General features: G+C 43.7%; 1 protein-coding gene across 11 annotated transcripts in view; it reads left to right on the forward strand.

Annotated features, from left to right (window-relative positions):
* Nucleotides 1-16,059, forward strand: part of LOC121541447 (zinc finger MIZ domain-containing protein 2-like) — a 53,453-nt gene extending 37,394 nt beyond the window's left edge. For 9 of the 11 annotated variants that reach the window (XM_045208048.1, XM_045208051.1, XM_045208053.1 and 6 more), the window contains exons 19-20: nt 12,964-13,185; nt 14,042-16,059. In XM_045208048.1, the coding sequence (XP_045063983.1) occupies nt 12,964-13,185; nt 14,042-14,149 (330 nt within the window). In that variant the 3' untranslated portion in view covers nt 14,150-16,059. Of the gene's footprint in view, nt 1-12,963; nt 13,186-13,655; nt 13,726-14,041 lie in introns of all 11 variants that reach the window. The other 2 variants (XM_045208052.1, XM_045208054.1) reach the window with 2 other exon arrangements.
* Nucleotides 16,060-16,354: the final 295 nt, after the last annotated feature.

Here is a 16,354-nt window from a genome sequence, read left to right on the forward strand (position 1 = left end):
TGCCCACTGACAGTATAATTATACAATTATATAATTTTAATGGTAGGTTTATTTGAACAGTGAGAGACAGAATAACAACAAAAAAATCCAGAAAAATGCATGTCAAAAATGTAATAAATTGATTTGCATTTTAATGAGAGAAATAGGTATTTGACCCCTCTGCAAAACACGACTTAGTACTTGGTGGCAAAACCCTTGTTGGCAATCACAGAGGTCAGACGTTTCTTGTAGTTGGCCACCAGGTTTGCACACATCTCTGGAGGGATTTTGTCCCACTCCTCTTTGCAGATCTTCTCCAAGTCATTAAGGTTTCGAGGCTGACGTTTGGCAACTCGAACCTTCAGCTCCCTCCACAGATTTTCTATGGGATTAAGGTCTGGAGACTGGCTAGGCCACTCCAGGACCTTAATGTGCTTCTTCTTGAGCCACTTGTTGTCTTGGCCGTGTGTTTTGGGTCATTGTCATACTGGAATACCCATCCACAACCCATTTTCAATGCCCTGGCTGAGGGAAGGAGGATCTCACCCAAGATTTGACGGTACATGGCCCCGTCCATTGTCCCTTTGATGCGGTGAAGTTGTCCTGTCCCCTTAGCAGAAAAACACCCCCAAAGCATAATGTTTCCACCTCCATGTTTGACGGTGGGGATGATGTTTTTGGGGTCATAGGCAGCATTCCTCCTCCTCCAAACACGGCGAGTTGAATTGATGCCAAAGAGCTCCATTTTGGTCTCATCTGACCACAACACTTTCACCCAGTTTTCCTCTGAATCATTCAGATGTTCATTGGCAAACTTCAGACGGGCCTGTATATGTGCTTTCTTGAGCAGGGGGACCTTGCGGGCGCTGCAGGATTTCAGTCCTTCACGGCGTAGTGTGTTACCAATTGTTTTCTTGGTGCCTATGGTCCCAGCTGCCTTGAGATCATTGACAATATCCTCCTGTGTAGTTCTGGGCTGATTCCTCACCGTTCTCATGATCATTGCAACTCCACGAGGTGAGATCTTGCATGGAGCCCCAGGCCGAGGGAGATTGACAGTTATTTTGTGTTTCTTCCATTTGCGAATAATCGCACCAACTGTTGTCACCTTCTCACCAAGCTGCTTGGCGATGGTCTTGTAGCCCATTCCAGCCTTGTGTAGGTCTACAATCTTGTCCCTGACATCCTTGGAGAGCTCTTTGGTCTTGGCCATGGTGAAGAGTTTGGAATCTGATTGATTGATTGCTTCTGTGGACAGGTGTCTTTTATACAGGTAACAAACAGAGATTAGGAGCACTCCCTTTAAGAGTGTGCTCCTAATCTCAGCTCGTTACCTGTATAAAAGACACCTGGGAGCCAGAAATCTTTCTGATTGAGAGGGGGTCAAATACGTATTTCCTTCATTAAAATGCAAGTCAATTTATAACATTTTTGAAATGAGTTTTTCTGGATTTGTTTGTTGTTATTCTGTCTCTCACTGTTCAAATAAACCTACTGTTAAAATTATAGACTGATCATGTCTTTGTCAGTGGGCAAACTTACAAAATCAGCAGGGGATCAAATACTTTTTTCCCTCACTGTATATAAACTCAGCAAAAAAAGAAACGTCCCTTTTTCAGGACCCTGTCTTTCAAAGATAATTCGTAAAAATCCAAATAACTTCATTGTATGGCCCTCCTGTAGCTCAGTTGGTAGAGCATGGCGCTTGCAACGCCAGGGTTGTGGGTTCGATTCCCATGGGGGGCCAGTAGGGTCCCTGCTCATCTGTGTGAACGTGCCTTAGGCATGCTGCAAGGAGGCATGAGGACTGCAGATGTGGCCAGGGCAATAAATTGCAATGTCCGTACTGTGAGACGCCTAAGACAGCGCTACAGGGAGACAGGACGGACAGCTGATCGTCCTCGCAGTGGCAGACCACGTGTAACAACACCTGCACAGGATCGGTACATCCGAACATCACACCTGTGGGACAGGTACAGGATGGCAACAACAACTGCCCGAGTTACACCAGGAACGCACAATCCCTCCATCAGTGCGCAGACTGTCCGCAATAGGCTGAGAGAGGCTGAACTGAGGGCTTGTAGGCCTGTTGTAAGGCAGGTCCTCACCAGACATCACCGGCAACAACGTCGCCTATGGGAACAAACCCACCGTCGCTGGACCAGACAGGACTGGCAAAAAGTGCTCTTCACTGATGAGTCACGGTTTTGTCTCACCAGGGTTGATGGTCGGATATATATAAAATTGTTTTATTTTTATTAAATGCACTATACATTATGTGGATTGAATGCTGTAACAACACAGAATGACACAATTTATAAAAGTCCCACGATGGTAGTGACTGCCCGTTACTGCTTATCACTTATTAACCATCATTTATTAACTTTACTTTAATAAAATATTTCAGTTGTTGTGTATATTACATTTGTTTCATCTGATTACTTTATTATTTCATTCCAAGTCATCTCATCGCTACAGATCTGCTGCCTGACAAAATCACTATTTTAGTAGTTCTTCAAAGTAAGGCCTACGTTTATGACTGCTGAATACCAACTATCAATCACTTAGATCATGTATTTTCAGGTAGAGATGCCTCCTGAATCAACTGTTCTCTATCCCTCTATCCAGCAATCTTCTGTCTCTTTTACGTAGCAGGCGTAAAAGAAACACAGACCGGACAAGTAGGCGCGCAATGGATTATGGTCATTATACACTGAACTAAAATATAAATGCAACATGCGACAATTTCAAAGATTTTACTGAGTTACAGTTCATATAAGGAAATCAGTCAATTGAAATAAATTCATTAAATCTGGGAATACAGATATGCATCTGATGGTCACAAATACCAAGAACAACAAAAGAAGTAGGGGCATGGATCAGAAAACCAGTCAGTATCTGGTGTGCCCACCATTTGCCTCATGCAGCGCAACACATCTCCTTCGCATAGAATTGATCAAACTGTTGATTGTTGCCTGTAGAATGTTGTCCCACTCCTCTTCAATGGCTGTGCGAAGTTGCTGGATATTGGCGGGAACTGGAACACGCTGATGTACACGTTGATCCAGAGCATCCCAAACATGCTTAATGGGTGACATGTCTGAGTATGCAGGCCATGGAAGAATTGGGACATTTTCAGCTTCCAGGAATTGTGTACAGATCCTTGCGACATGGGGCTATGCATCATCATGCCGAAACATGAGGTGATGGCGGCGGGTGAATGGCACGACAATGGGCCTCAAGATCCCGTCACGACATCTCTGTGCATTCAAAATGCCATCGATAAAATGCAATTGTGTTCGTTGTCCGTAGCTTATGCCTGCCCATACCATAACCCCACCGCCACAATGGGGCACTCTGTTCACAACATTGACATCAGCAAACCGCTCACCCACACAACACCATACGTCTGCCATCTGCCTGGTACAGTTGAAACTGGGAAAGTCAATTATGACGCCGAACTGCAGGTCAAGACCCTGGTGAGGACTATGAGCATGCAGATGAGCTTCCCTGAGATGGTTTCTGACAGTTTGTGCAGAGATTCTTCGGGTGTGCAAACCCACAGTTTCATCAGCTGTCCCGTTGGCTGGTCTCAGACGATCCCGCAGGTCAAGAAGCTGGATGTGGAGGTCCTGGGCTGGCGTGGTTACACGTGGTCTGAGGTTGTGAGGCCGGTTGGATGTACTGCCAAATTCTCTAAAATGACATTGGAGGCAGCTTATGGTAGAGAAATGATCATTCAATTCTCTGGCAACAGCTCTGGTCGACCTTCCTGCAGTCGGCATGCCAATTGAGCGCTCCTTTAAAACTTGAGACATCTGTGACATTGTGTTGTGACACAACTTCATATTTTAGTGGCCTTTTATTGTCCCCAGCACAAGGTGCACATGTGTAATGATCATGCTGTTTAATCAGCTTCTTGATATGCCACACCTGTCAGGTGGATGGATTATTTTGGCAAAGTAGAAATGCTCACTAACAGGGATGTAAACAAATTTGTGGACAAAATTGAGAGAAATTACAGTGGGGGAAAAAAGTATTTAGTCAGCCACCAATTGTGCAAGTTCTCCCACTTAAAAAGATGAGAGAGGCCTGTAATTTTCATCATAGGTACACGTCAACTATGACAGACAAAATGAGAAAAAATCATCCAGAAAATGACATTGTAGAATTTTTTATGAATTTATTTGCAAATTATGGTGGAAAATATGTATTTGGTCAACAACAAAAGTTTCTCAATACTTTGTTATATACCCTTTGTTGGCAATGACACAGGTCAAAGGTTTTCTGTAAGTCTTCACAAGGTTTTCACACTGTTGCTGTTATTTTGGCCCATTCCTCCATGCAGATCTCCTCTAGAGCAGTGATGTTTTGGGGCTGTCGCTGGGCAACACGGACTTTCAACTCCCTCCAAAGATTTTCTATGGGGTTGAGATCTGGAGACTGGCTAGGCCACTCCAGGACCTTGAAATGCTTCTTACGAATCCACTCCTTCGCTGCCCGGGCGGTGTGTTTGGGATCATTGTCATGCTGAAAGACCCAGCCACGTTTCATCTTCAATGCCCTTGCTGATGGAAAGAGGTTTTCACTCAAAATCTCACGATACATGGCCCCATTCATTCTTTCCTTTACACGGATCAGTCGTCCTGGTCCCTTTGCAGAAAAACAGCCCCAAAGCATGATGTTTCCACCCCCATGCTTCACAGTAGATATGGTGTTCTTTGGATGCAACTCAGCATTCTTTGTCCTCCAAACACGACGAGTTGAGTTTTTACCAAAAAGTTCTATTTTGGTTTCATCTGACCATATGACATTCTCCCAATCCTCTTCTGGATCATCCAAATGCACTCTAGCAAACTTCAGACGGGCCTGGACATGTACTGGCTTAAGCAGGGGGACACGTCTGGCACTGCAGGATTTGAGTCCCTGGCGGCGTAGTGTGTTACTGATGGTAGTCTTTGTTACTTTGGTCCCAGCTCTGCAGGTCATTCACTAGGTCCCCCCGTGTGGTTCTGGGATTTTTGCTCACCGTTCTTGTGATCATTTTGACCCCACGGGGTGAGATCTTGCGTGGAGCCCCAGATCGAGGGAGATTATCAGTGGTCTTGTATGTCTTCCATTTCCTAATAATTGCTCCCACAGTTGATTTCTTCAATCCAAGTTGCTTACCTATTGCAGATTCAGTCTTCCCAGCCTGGTGCAGGTCTACAATTTTGTTTCTGGTGTCCTTTGACAGCTCTTTGGTCTTGGCCATAGTGGAGTTTGGAGTGTGACTGTTTGAGGTTGTGGACAGGTGTCTTTTATACTGATAACAAGTTCAAACATGTGCCATTAATGCAGGTAACGAGTGGAGGACAGAGGAGCCTCTTAAAGAAGAAGTTACAGGTCTGTGAGAGCCAGAAATCTTGCTTGTTTGTAGGTGACCAAATACTTATTTTCCACCATAATTTGCAAATAAATTCATTAAATATCCTACAATGTGATTTTCTGGATTTTTTTTCCTCAATTTGTCTGTCATAGTTGACGTGTACCTATGATGAAAATTACAGGCCTCTCTCATCTTTTTAAGTGGGAGAACCTGCACAATTGGTGGCTGACTAAATACTTTTTTTCCCCACTGTAGCTTTTTGTGCGTATGGAACATTTCTGTGATATTTTTATTTCAGCTCATGAAACTACATGGGACCAAGACTTTACATGTTGCGTTTATATTTTGGTTCAGTGTAGTTAATTACCACCTTTTCTGCGCTAAACTATTACATCGCACAGTTGGGGCTTGATCTGATTTATCGCTAGAGAAACTGCGCATTTAGCTCACATAAACAAAAATGAACTAGATGGAATTCAAATAATTGAACAGACATCGGTCAATTAGTTGTTTAAAAAACGAGAAATAACCAAAATGTTGGTTAATCGCTCACCGCTAACAGACACGCATACACAGGGACACACATGCGCTCTCACCATACCAGGGTACTAGAGGTTCCCTCAGGCCACAGTGACTAGGTTCGGGGGTCAATTCCATTTCTAGTCGGTCAGGGTCAGAGAAAGGGAGTGAATGAACACACACACAGGGCCAAAGTACACACCTGATGTTCTTACATCAGGCCTCTCTCTTTTCTATAAAGAGACCTTTCACAGGCTCCAATTAGGAGCCTGTGAAAAGGATATAAAATAAAACAATTTATAAACCAACATATGAACGGGTGAACGTGCATGTGCAAATGGACTCTGGAGTACTCGGAAAGCATTGGCTACATTTTCATCCTCGAACAAGCACTTGAAATCTTCTAATTTTATTTTCCATCGTTATCTGCTCAATTAATGGAATTAGTTAACTTTTATATGCATTTCAAATGTTTCAACTAAAATTATTTCAGTACAGAAAAGTTAAATACACGTTATTTGTTCCTGTGTTGGGAATGTGAACCACACAATATTTTGAGTACCAGAGCTTCATTTTACGGTACTATTTCCAATTACCTGGTATTTTAAATAATGTGTGTTAATAAACCCTAGTGATACATTCACTTAACCAAAGCATATACAGTGCCTTGCAAAAGTATTCATCCCCCTTGGCATTTTTCCTATTTTGTTGCATTACAACCTGTAATTTAAATGGATTTTTATTTGGATTTCATGTAATGAACATACACAAAATAGTCCAAATTGGTGAAGTGAAATGAAAAAACTAACTTGTTTCAAAAAATTCTAAAAAATAAATTACGGAAAAGTGGTGCGTGCATACAGTTGGAGTCGGAAGTTTACATACACTTAGGTTGGAGTCATTAAAACTCGTTTTTCAACCACTCCACAAATTTCTTGTTAACAAACTATAGTTTTGGCGAGTCGGTTAGGACATCTACTTTGTGCATGACACAAGTAATCTTTCCAACAATTGTTTACAGACAGATTATTTCACTTATAATTCACTGTATCACAATTCCAGTGGGTCAGAAGTTTACATACACTAAGTTAGTATTTGGTAGCATACACTAAGTTGACTGTGCCTTTAAACAGCTTGGAAAATTCCAGAAAATGATGTCATGGCTTTAGAAGCTTCTGATAGGCTAATGGACATCATTTGAGTCAATTGGAGGTGTACCTGTGGATGTATTTCAAGGCCTAACTTCAAACTCAGTGCCTCTTTGCTTGACATCATGGGGAAATGAAAAAAAATAAGCCAAGACCTCAGAAAAAACATTGTAGACCTTGTGAAGATGCTGGGAGAAACAGGTACAAAAGTATCTACAGTGGGGAGAACAAGTATTTGATACTGCCGATTTTGCAGGTTTTCCTACTTACAAAGCATGTAGAGGTCTGTAATTTTTATTATAGGTACACTTCAACTGTGAGAGACGGAATCTAAAACAAAAATCCAGAAAATCACATTGTATGATTTTTAAGTAATTAATTTGCATTTTATTGCATGACATAAGTATTTGATCACCTACCAACCAGTAAGAATTCCGGCTCTCACAGACCTGTTAGTTTTTCTTTAAGAAGCCCTCCTGTTCTCCACTCATTACCTGTATAAACTGCACCTGTTTGAACTTGTTACCTGTATAAAAGACACCTGTCCACACACTCAATCAAACAGACTCCAACCTCTCCACAATGGCCAAGACCAGAGAGCTGTGTAAGGACATCAGGGATAAAATTGTAGACCTGCACAAGGCTGGGATGGGCTACAGGACAATAGGCAAGCAGCTTGGTGAGAAGGCAACAACTGTTGGCACAATTATTAGAAAATGGAAGAAGTTCAAGATGACGGTCAATCCCCCTCGGTCTGGGGCTCCATGTAAGATCTCACCTCATGGGGCATCAATGATCATGAGGAAGGTGAGGGATCAGGCCAGAACTACACGGCAGGACCTGTTCAATGACCTGAAGAGAGCTGGGACCACAGTCTCAAAGAAAACCATTAGTAACACACTACGCCGTCATGGATTAAAATCCTGCAGCTCACGCAAGGTCCCCCTGCTCAAGCCAGCGCATGTCCAGGCCCGTCTGAAGTTTGCCAATGACCATCTGGATGATCCAGAGGAGGAATGGGAGAAGGTCATGTGGTCTGATGAGACAAAAATAGAGCTATTTGGTCTAAACTCCACTCGCCGGTGTTTGGAGGAAAAAGAAGGATGAGTACAACCCCAAGAACACCATCCCAACCGTGTAGCATGGAGGTGGAAACATCATTCTTTGAGGATGCTTTTCTGCAAAGGGGACAGGACGACTGCACCGTATTGAGGGGAGGATGGATGGGGCCATGTATCGCGAGATCTTGGCCAACAACCTCCTTCCCTCAGTAAGAGCATTGAAGATGGGTCGTGGCTGGGTCTTCCAGCATGACAACGACCCGAAACACACAGCCAGGGCAACTAAGGAGTGGCTCCGTAAGAAGCATCTCAAGGACCTGGAGTGGCCTAGCCAGTCTCCAGACCTGAACCCAATAGAACATCTTTGGAGGGAGCTGAAAGTCTGTATTGCCCAGCGACAGCCCCGAAACCTGAAGGATCTGGAGAAGGTCTGTATGGAGGAGTGGGCCAAAATCCCTGCTGCAGTGTGTGCAAACCTGGTCAAGACCTACAGGAAACGTATGATATCTGTAATTGCAAACAAAGGTTTCTGTACCAAATATTAAGTTCTGCTTTTCTGATGTATCAAATACTTATGTCATGCAATAAAATGCAAATTAATTACTTAAAAATCATACAATGTGATTTTCTGGATTTTTGTTTTAGATTTCGTCTCTCACAGTTGAAGTGTACCTATGATAAAAATTACCGACCTCTACATGCTTTGTAAGTAGGCAAACCTGCAAAATCGGCAGTGTATCAAATACTTGTTCTCCCCAGTGTATATCCACAGTAAAACGAGTCCTATATCGACATAACCTGAAAGGCCGCTCAGCAAGGAAGAAGCCACTGCTCCAAAACCGTCATAAAAAAGCCAGACTACAGTTTGCAACTGCACATGGGGACAAAGATCATACTTTTTGGAGAAATGTCCTCTGGTCTGATGAAACAAAAATAGAACTGTTTGGCCATAATGACCATCGTTATGTTGGAGGAAAAAGGGTGACGCTTGCAAGCCGAAGAACACCATCCCAACCGTGAAGCACGGGGGTGGTAGTATCATGCTGTGGGGGTGCTTTGCTGCAGGAGGGACTGGTCCACTTCACAAAATAGATGGCATCCTGAGGAAGGAAAATTATGAGGATTTATTGAAGCAACATCTCAAGACATCAGTCAGGAAGTTAAAGCTTGGTCGCAAATGGGTCTTCCAAATGGACAATGACCCCAAGCATACTTAGGACAACAAAGTCAAGGTATTGGAGTGGCCAGCACAAAGCCCTGACCTCAATCCTATAGAAGATTTGTGGGCAGAACTGAAAAAGCGTGTGCGAGCAAAAAGGCCTACAAACCTGACTCAGTTACACCAGCTCTGTCAGGAGGAATGAGCTAAAATTCACCCAATTTATTATGGGAAGCTTGTGGGAGGCTACCCGAAACGTTTGACCCAAGTTAAACAATTTAAAGGCAATGCTACCAAATACTAATTGAGTGTATGTAAACTTCTGACCCACTGGGAATGTGATAAAATAAATAAAAGCTGAAATAAATAATTCTCTCTACTATTATTCTGACATTTCACATTCTTAAAATAAAGTGGTGATCCTAACTGACCTAAGACAGGGAATTTTTACTAGGATTAAATGTCAGGAATTGTGAAAAACTGAGTTGAAATGTATTGGCTAAGGTGTATGTAAACTTTCGACTTCAACTGTGTGTATTCACCCCCTTTGCTATGAAGCACCTAAATAAGATCTGGTGCAACCAATTACCTTCAGAAGTCACATAATTAGTTAGATTGCACACAGGTAGACTTTATTTAAGTGTCACATGATCTCAGTATATATACACCTGTTCTGAAAGGCCCCAGAGTCTGCAACACCACTAAGCAAGCGGCACCTTGAAGACCAAGGAGCTCTCCAAACAGGTCAGTGACAAAGTTGTGGAGAAGTACAGATCAGGGCTGGGTTATAAAAAAATATCTGAAACTTTGAACATCCCACGGAGCACTATTAAATCCATTATAAAAAAATGGAAAGAATATGGCACCACAACAAACCTGGCAAGAGAGGGCCTCCCACCAAAACTCACGGACCAGGCAAGGAGGGCATTAATCAGAGGCAACAAAGAGACCAAAGATGATCCTGAAGGAGCTGCAAAGCTCCACAGCGGAGATTGGAGTATCTGTCCATAGGACCACTTTAAGCCGTACACTCCACAGAGCTGGGCTTTGCGGAAGAGTGGCCAGAAAAAAGCCATTGCTTTCACCAAAAGGCATGTGGGAGACTCCCAAAACATATGAAAGAAGGTACTCTGGTCAGATGAAACTAAAATTGAGCTTTTTGGCCATCAAGGAAAACGCTATGTCTGGCGCAAACCCAACACCTCATCTCCCCGAGAACACCATCCCCACAGTGAAGCATGGTGGTGGCTGCATCATGCTCTGGGGATGTTTTTTATCGGCAGGGACTGGGAAACTGTTCCGAATTGAAGGAATGATGGATGGCGCTAAATACAGGGAAATTCTTGAGGGAAACCTGTGTCTGTCTTCCAGAGATTTGAGACTGGGACGGAGGTTCACCTTCCAGCAGGACAATGACCCTAAATATACTGCTAAAGCAACACTTGAGTGATTTAAGGGGAAACATTTAAATGTCTTGGAATGGCCTAGTCAAAGCCCAGACCTCAGTCCAATTGAGAATCTGTGGTATGACTTAAAGATTGCTGTACACCAGCGGAACCCATCCAACTTGCCTTGAAGAATGGGCAAAAATCCCAGTGGCTAGATGTGCCAAGCTTATAGAGACATACCCCAAGAGACTTGCAGCTGTAATTGCTGCAAAAGGTGGCTCTACAAATTATTGATTTTGGGGGGGGGGTGAATAGTTATGCCCACTCAAGTTTTCTGTTTTTTTTTTCTTATTTCTTGCTTGTTTCTCAAAAAAAATTATTTTGCATCTTCAAAGTGGTAGGCATGTTGTGTAAATCAAATGATACAAACCCCTGAAAATCCATTTAAATTCTAGGTTGTAAGGCAACAAAATAGGAAAAATGCCAAGGGGGATGAATACTTTCGCAAGCCACTGTAGATATACAGACGGATTAAATAATACATTTGCATGGATACTGGCTCACTACCATGAACTTCATTGGAATGTTGCCTTATCAGATGCGCACTTGTTAGGGCTTAGGAATCCTCAATAATTTGTATATGCATAGTACACTTTTAAATATGAACATATTGGGCATCCTAAAGTGCCTAACAGTCAATGAGTAAAAGACTACACATAGAGTAGACACACTAGTTACTCCCAGGAATGTGTCCCATATCAGATTACCGTCTTGTGCTTCCAATTACGCACATTGTTTATGTCCCAAATGGCACCCTATTCCCTATATAGTGCACTACTTTTGACCAGGGCCATGGGGCTCTGGTCAAAAGTAGTGTACTATAGGGAATAGGGCGCCATTTGTGACGCAACCATTGACTATCCTTGACACAGTAGAGTAGTCAGAGACATGTCTTTGGTTCCAATGGCACAGTTGGTTAGAGCATGGTGCTTGCCACACCAGTTGGTTAGAGCATGGTGCTTGCCACACCAGTTGGTTAGAGCATGGTGCTTGCCACACCAGTTGGTTAGAGCATGGTGCTTGCCACACCAGTTGGTTAGAGCATGGTGCTTGCCACACCAGTTGGTTAGAGCATGGTGCTTGCCACACCAGTTGGTTAGAGCATGGTGCTTGCCACATCAGTTGGTTAGAGCATGGTGCTTGCCACACCAGTTGGTTAGAGCATGGTGCTTGCCACACCAGTTGGTTAGAGCATGGTGCTTGCCACATCAGTTGGTTAGAGCATGGTGCTTGCCACACCAGTTGGTTAGAGCATGGTGCTTGCCACACCAGTTGGTTAGAGCATGGTGCTTGCCACACCAGTTGGTTAGAGCATGGTGCTTGCCACATCAGTTGGTTAGAGCATGGAGCTTGCCACACCAGTTGGTTAGAGCATGGTGCTTGCCACACCAGTTGGTTAGAGCATGGAGCTTGCCACACCAGTTGGTTAGAGCATGGTGCTTGCCACACCAGTTGGTTAGAGCATGGTGCTTGCCACACCAGTTGGTTAGAGCATGGTGCTTGCCACACCAGTTGGTTAGAGCATGGTGCTTGCCACACCAGTTGGTTAGAGCATGGTGCTTGCCACACCAGTTGGTTAGAGCATGGTGCTTGCCACACCAGTTGGTTAGAGCATGGTGCTTGCCACACCAGTTGGGTGGATTTCTGAGTAGGGCGAAGATTGTGTGTCCTCTGTGTTCACCATAAATGGCTTTGAATAAGAGCATCAGCTGATTGACCATGTTATTACATTAGTTTTTTCTGAAGCAATTTACTGTGGTGTGTGTGTGTGTGTGTGTGTGTGTGTGTGTGTGTGTGTGTTTTATATAAAGTGATGTATTCATCTATGTTAGTTATGTAAGAATGACTGTCGTGCCCTTATGGCTCGTATTTACAGTAAAGAGCCTTTTGACTAGGCCTGGAGGAGACAGCATTTACTCTCACACCCACCCACACTCTTACACATGCAGGCGCTTAGTTGTCCAAGAAAGCTTTTTAGAGGAACACAAAATGTCCACCATTCCCTCTCTTTACCCCTCTCTCTCTCTGTCATACACAGACACTGTGGAGCCAAAAAGGATTGCACTTTACCACCGCTTTGTTGCACCATTTTGAACACATTCACAACTGTTCAGCGATCGTGAACTTAACCTCCATGTAACGTCATACAATGTGAAACTCAATATCCTCTCTTTTTCTTCCCTTTATTTTTCTCCCTTCCTATCCCTCTCTTTCTCCTCGACTCTCGGTCGCTCTCCTGTCTCTTTCTCTCTCTCTCTCTCCCTCTTTCTCTCGCCATCAGATGTCCCACTCTGGCCGTATAGACCCTTCCCATAATGCCCTGCAGCACCAGCAGGGTCTCCACGGTAACCAGAGTCTTGGAAGCAGCGTTGGCGGACAGATGCAGCAGCGGAACTCCAATACCCAGAATGCCCGGCTGCAGGTGGAGGGCTCGTTCGGCCAGGGGGGTCCAGGAGGAACGGGGGTAGCGGGAGGAGGAGAGGGAGCGGATCACGCCTTGGATGTAAGTCACCACCTCAGCCCTGTCTAGACACTCATATGGAAATGCTGTCCGATACTGATATGTTCTTGACCATGGTGCCAATGCAGATACAGATATGGCAAAAACACGTTTTCTCCTTGTGATATTCGGGCAACAGCAGCGATAGCGAACATTCAGTTTTGCAAATTTACACATTGGGTTTGAAGATTCAACACCAATGCGAAGTGGTGATTATTCATGCAGGTGTGAGTTAAGTTGAGTGTGCATGTGATGCATGTGATGCCATTACGATTTCTAGCCGTGGGCTCTGTTCCAATATCCACTCTAGCAATTTCACTTAGACTAAAGTCCTATATTGGGGCATGCTGCGCAGACATCCTAAGTGATATTGCTAGTGTGGATATAGGACCGTGGCCCTGTGCCCATGTGGGTGGTCTTATACTAACCCCGACCCTCCCTCTTTTACTGGGGACGGGGCGAACCGGGTGCAGGGGAGGAACTTCCACAGATCAATCTACTACGACAACCGTAAGACAACCATAAGACAACCGTTAGACAACTGTAAGGCAACCACACAGAAAGCTAGCTAGCTGCTCGTTCAGCGATAATGTGGATTGAGTGATATTGGGCATGTGGAACTGAAGCTATCTGAAGCTACCTTCACTCTTGGAAAGCGCTTGTTTTTTGCCACATCCATGTGCCACAAACAAACCTTTCTCTCTCTCGTTCTCCCCCTACCCCTTTCTCTCTGCTTTATTTTATTAATTAATTTCAATTCAAGAGGCTTTATTGGCATGAAAAGCAAAGGAACACGTCAAAGCAAACAATGACAACAATAACACTTTCTCTCTCTTCTCTTTCTCTTTCCCCTTTCCAGCTTCTCCCTGAGCTGACCAATCCAGACGAGCTGTTGTCCTACCTAGGTCCTCCAGATCTACCTAGCAACAACAACGATGACCTGCTCTCTCTGTTCGAGAACAACTGAAGACTCTTTCATCCTCGTTTAGGGACTGCTTCATCCTTCTAGAGGGGGAAGAGAGCAGGAGAGTGGAGCAAGAAGAAGAGAGCCAGGACAGACAGAGAGGGATCCATGTTTGTATACCCTATGACTGCCCCATCCCTACCCTCTGTGGACCAGACCAACAGGCTTTCCAAGGGAAGGTGCAGAGGGTAGTGAGAGAGAGGGAGAGGGAGAGACAGACAGACATGACTGTTTCTCTGTCAAGACTATAGTGTTTTTAGACTTATTGTAAAGCGTCCCATTGCACTCTGGATCCATCAAATAAGTTTTAAAAAATTCAGAGGAAAAAGAGAATGACTGTCTGTCCAAGACTGACTGACTGACACATGGGACTGCCTGCACAGGCCAGCCACTATAACTAATTCAATGTTCTTAAAAAATCGCAAGCCGAAGGATTTCACTTTTTAATGGATATTTTTAGAAATGAGGAAAAATAGTGTTATGTCGACTTTCCATTGTGTATTTATGATTGTGGAACTTGTCAATTCATGTGGAATAGGCATAGTGGATCTCTGTTGACATGACTTAGTGTCATAAAGAAAGTAAGAGGTGGTGTTATGAATGCTGAAATGAGGATATGCAGCCTCACACCTGGGCAATACATACAGTACACACCTTACTGTATCTACACTTACATACAAAGCCAGCACACAAAAGAAGATGGGAGGGATTTTTCTTACTTACCCTGATCTAGACTTGTAGAGTGAGAGAGAAACCAGGAGAGATACAGAGAGAGAGGTGTGTCCTATCACACCAGTTGGTAAATAAGGAAACTACTGCATGTTTGAACCGTTTTTTTGTTGTTGTTGCACTGGGTAGGGCACAGAGAGAAGGGAAGAGGAGGAGGAAGAGAGGGTGAGTCAGAAGCCAGACATGGGGAACTCTCACCTCCATTCACACCCTGTCTGTCTCTGGTAATCCTCCCTTCTCTCTTGCTCTCCCTCCTTGAAGATAACAACAACTATACTGCAGAGACATTTAAACATGCACAATTGTACACACACACACTTTCAAGAAGGGATCCCCAGTAAAGTCCTGTGCATTGATGGAGAGGGGGAGAAGTTGTGCTGACCATGTGTTTCCTGTATATCAGGGAGTGACTGTGCATTCTACCACCCTCTCTTCCTCCTCCAGCCCTTCTCTTTCCAGCCCCGTAACACACATTTAAAACAATAACAAGGTTTAAACAGCCTTTCTGCTTCCTCTCCCTGGGTCTTTAGCCTGAGGGGACTATCTACCTGTCCCCACTCCTCTCTGAGGTTGTCATTGGTTTGTAAAGTTTTTGTATGATAGGCCTAACTGTTCATGGCACCAGAAGTTGGACGTGCAATGTTTTTGTTAGAAAACATTTGTGTATGATATAAATTGTTTTATAATCATGATATTGTTGTTTATTAGAGTAATTCCAGAGTTGGTGAAGCTGTGCACATCTGTCCAATATGTGTTTAAACTAGCAGAGGTCATGAGTTCAGAAACGTGTCAAATTCATGATGTCAGTAGACTTATGATGGCCTGTATTTACAAATCGTCTCAGGGTCCTGATCTAGGATGAGTTTTCCTTTTCGGATCATAATTAATAAAATTCTCTGGGGGGACCATGTCCTAGATCAGCACTCCTACTCCGAGATGCTTTGTGAATACGGGCCCTGGTTACTATATGAGACTGTACAAGGGATTTCAGAGACAAGACCAGCATCTGCTAGGTAACAATTTCTCATGTTTTATTATTGTCTAGATGATGATGCTTAAGAGGCCCATGTCAGTAAATACAATTAATACATTGTTGAATTGTCATATTAACTGCACACCAGTTTTTCTAAAAATGATGTGAAATATTTCCATTATGTTTTATAAGTAAAAAATATTACTTCTGATCATGTTTCCCTAGTTCTCTTTACTGTATTTGGCCCCCCAAGCTAGCAGGTGTAGGCTACAGGAAATGACACATTTACATTTTAGTCATTTAGCAGATGCTCTTATCCAGAGCGACTCACAGTTAGTGAGTGAATACATTTTCATACTGGTCCCCCGTGGGAATCGAACCTACAACCATGGCGTTGCAAGCGCCATGCTCTACCAACTGAGCTACACAAGACTACTATAACTGATGTAATTCCCACTGACTGAAATAAGATGGCGCTGCAGAGATGGAAGCAGCCGTTTTATGGG

Source organism: Coregonus clupeaformis, chromosome 27 (genome assembly GCF_020615455.1).
Source record: "Coregonus clupeaformis isolate EN_2021a chromosome 27, ASM2061545v1, whole genome shotgun sequence".
NCBI classification, from domain to species: Eukaryota; Metazoa; Chordata; class Actinopteri; order Salmoniformes; family Salmonidae; genus Coregonus; species Coregonus clupeaformis.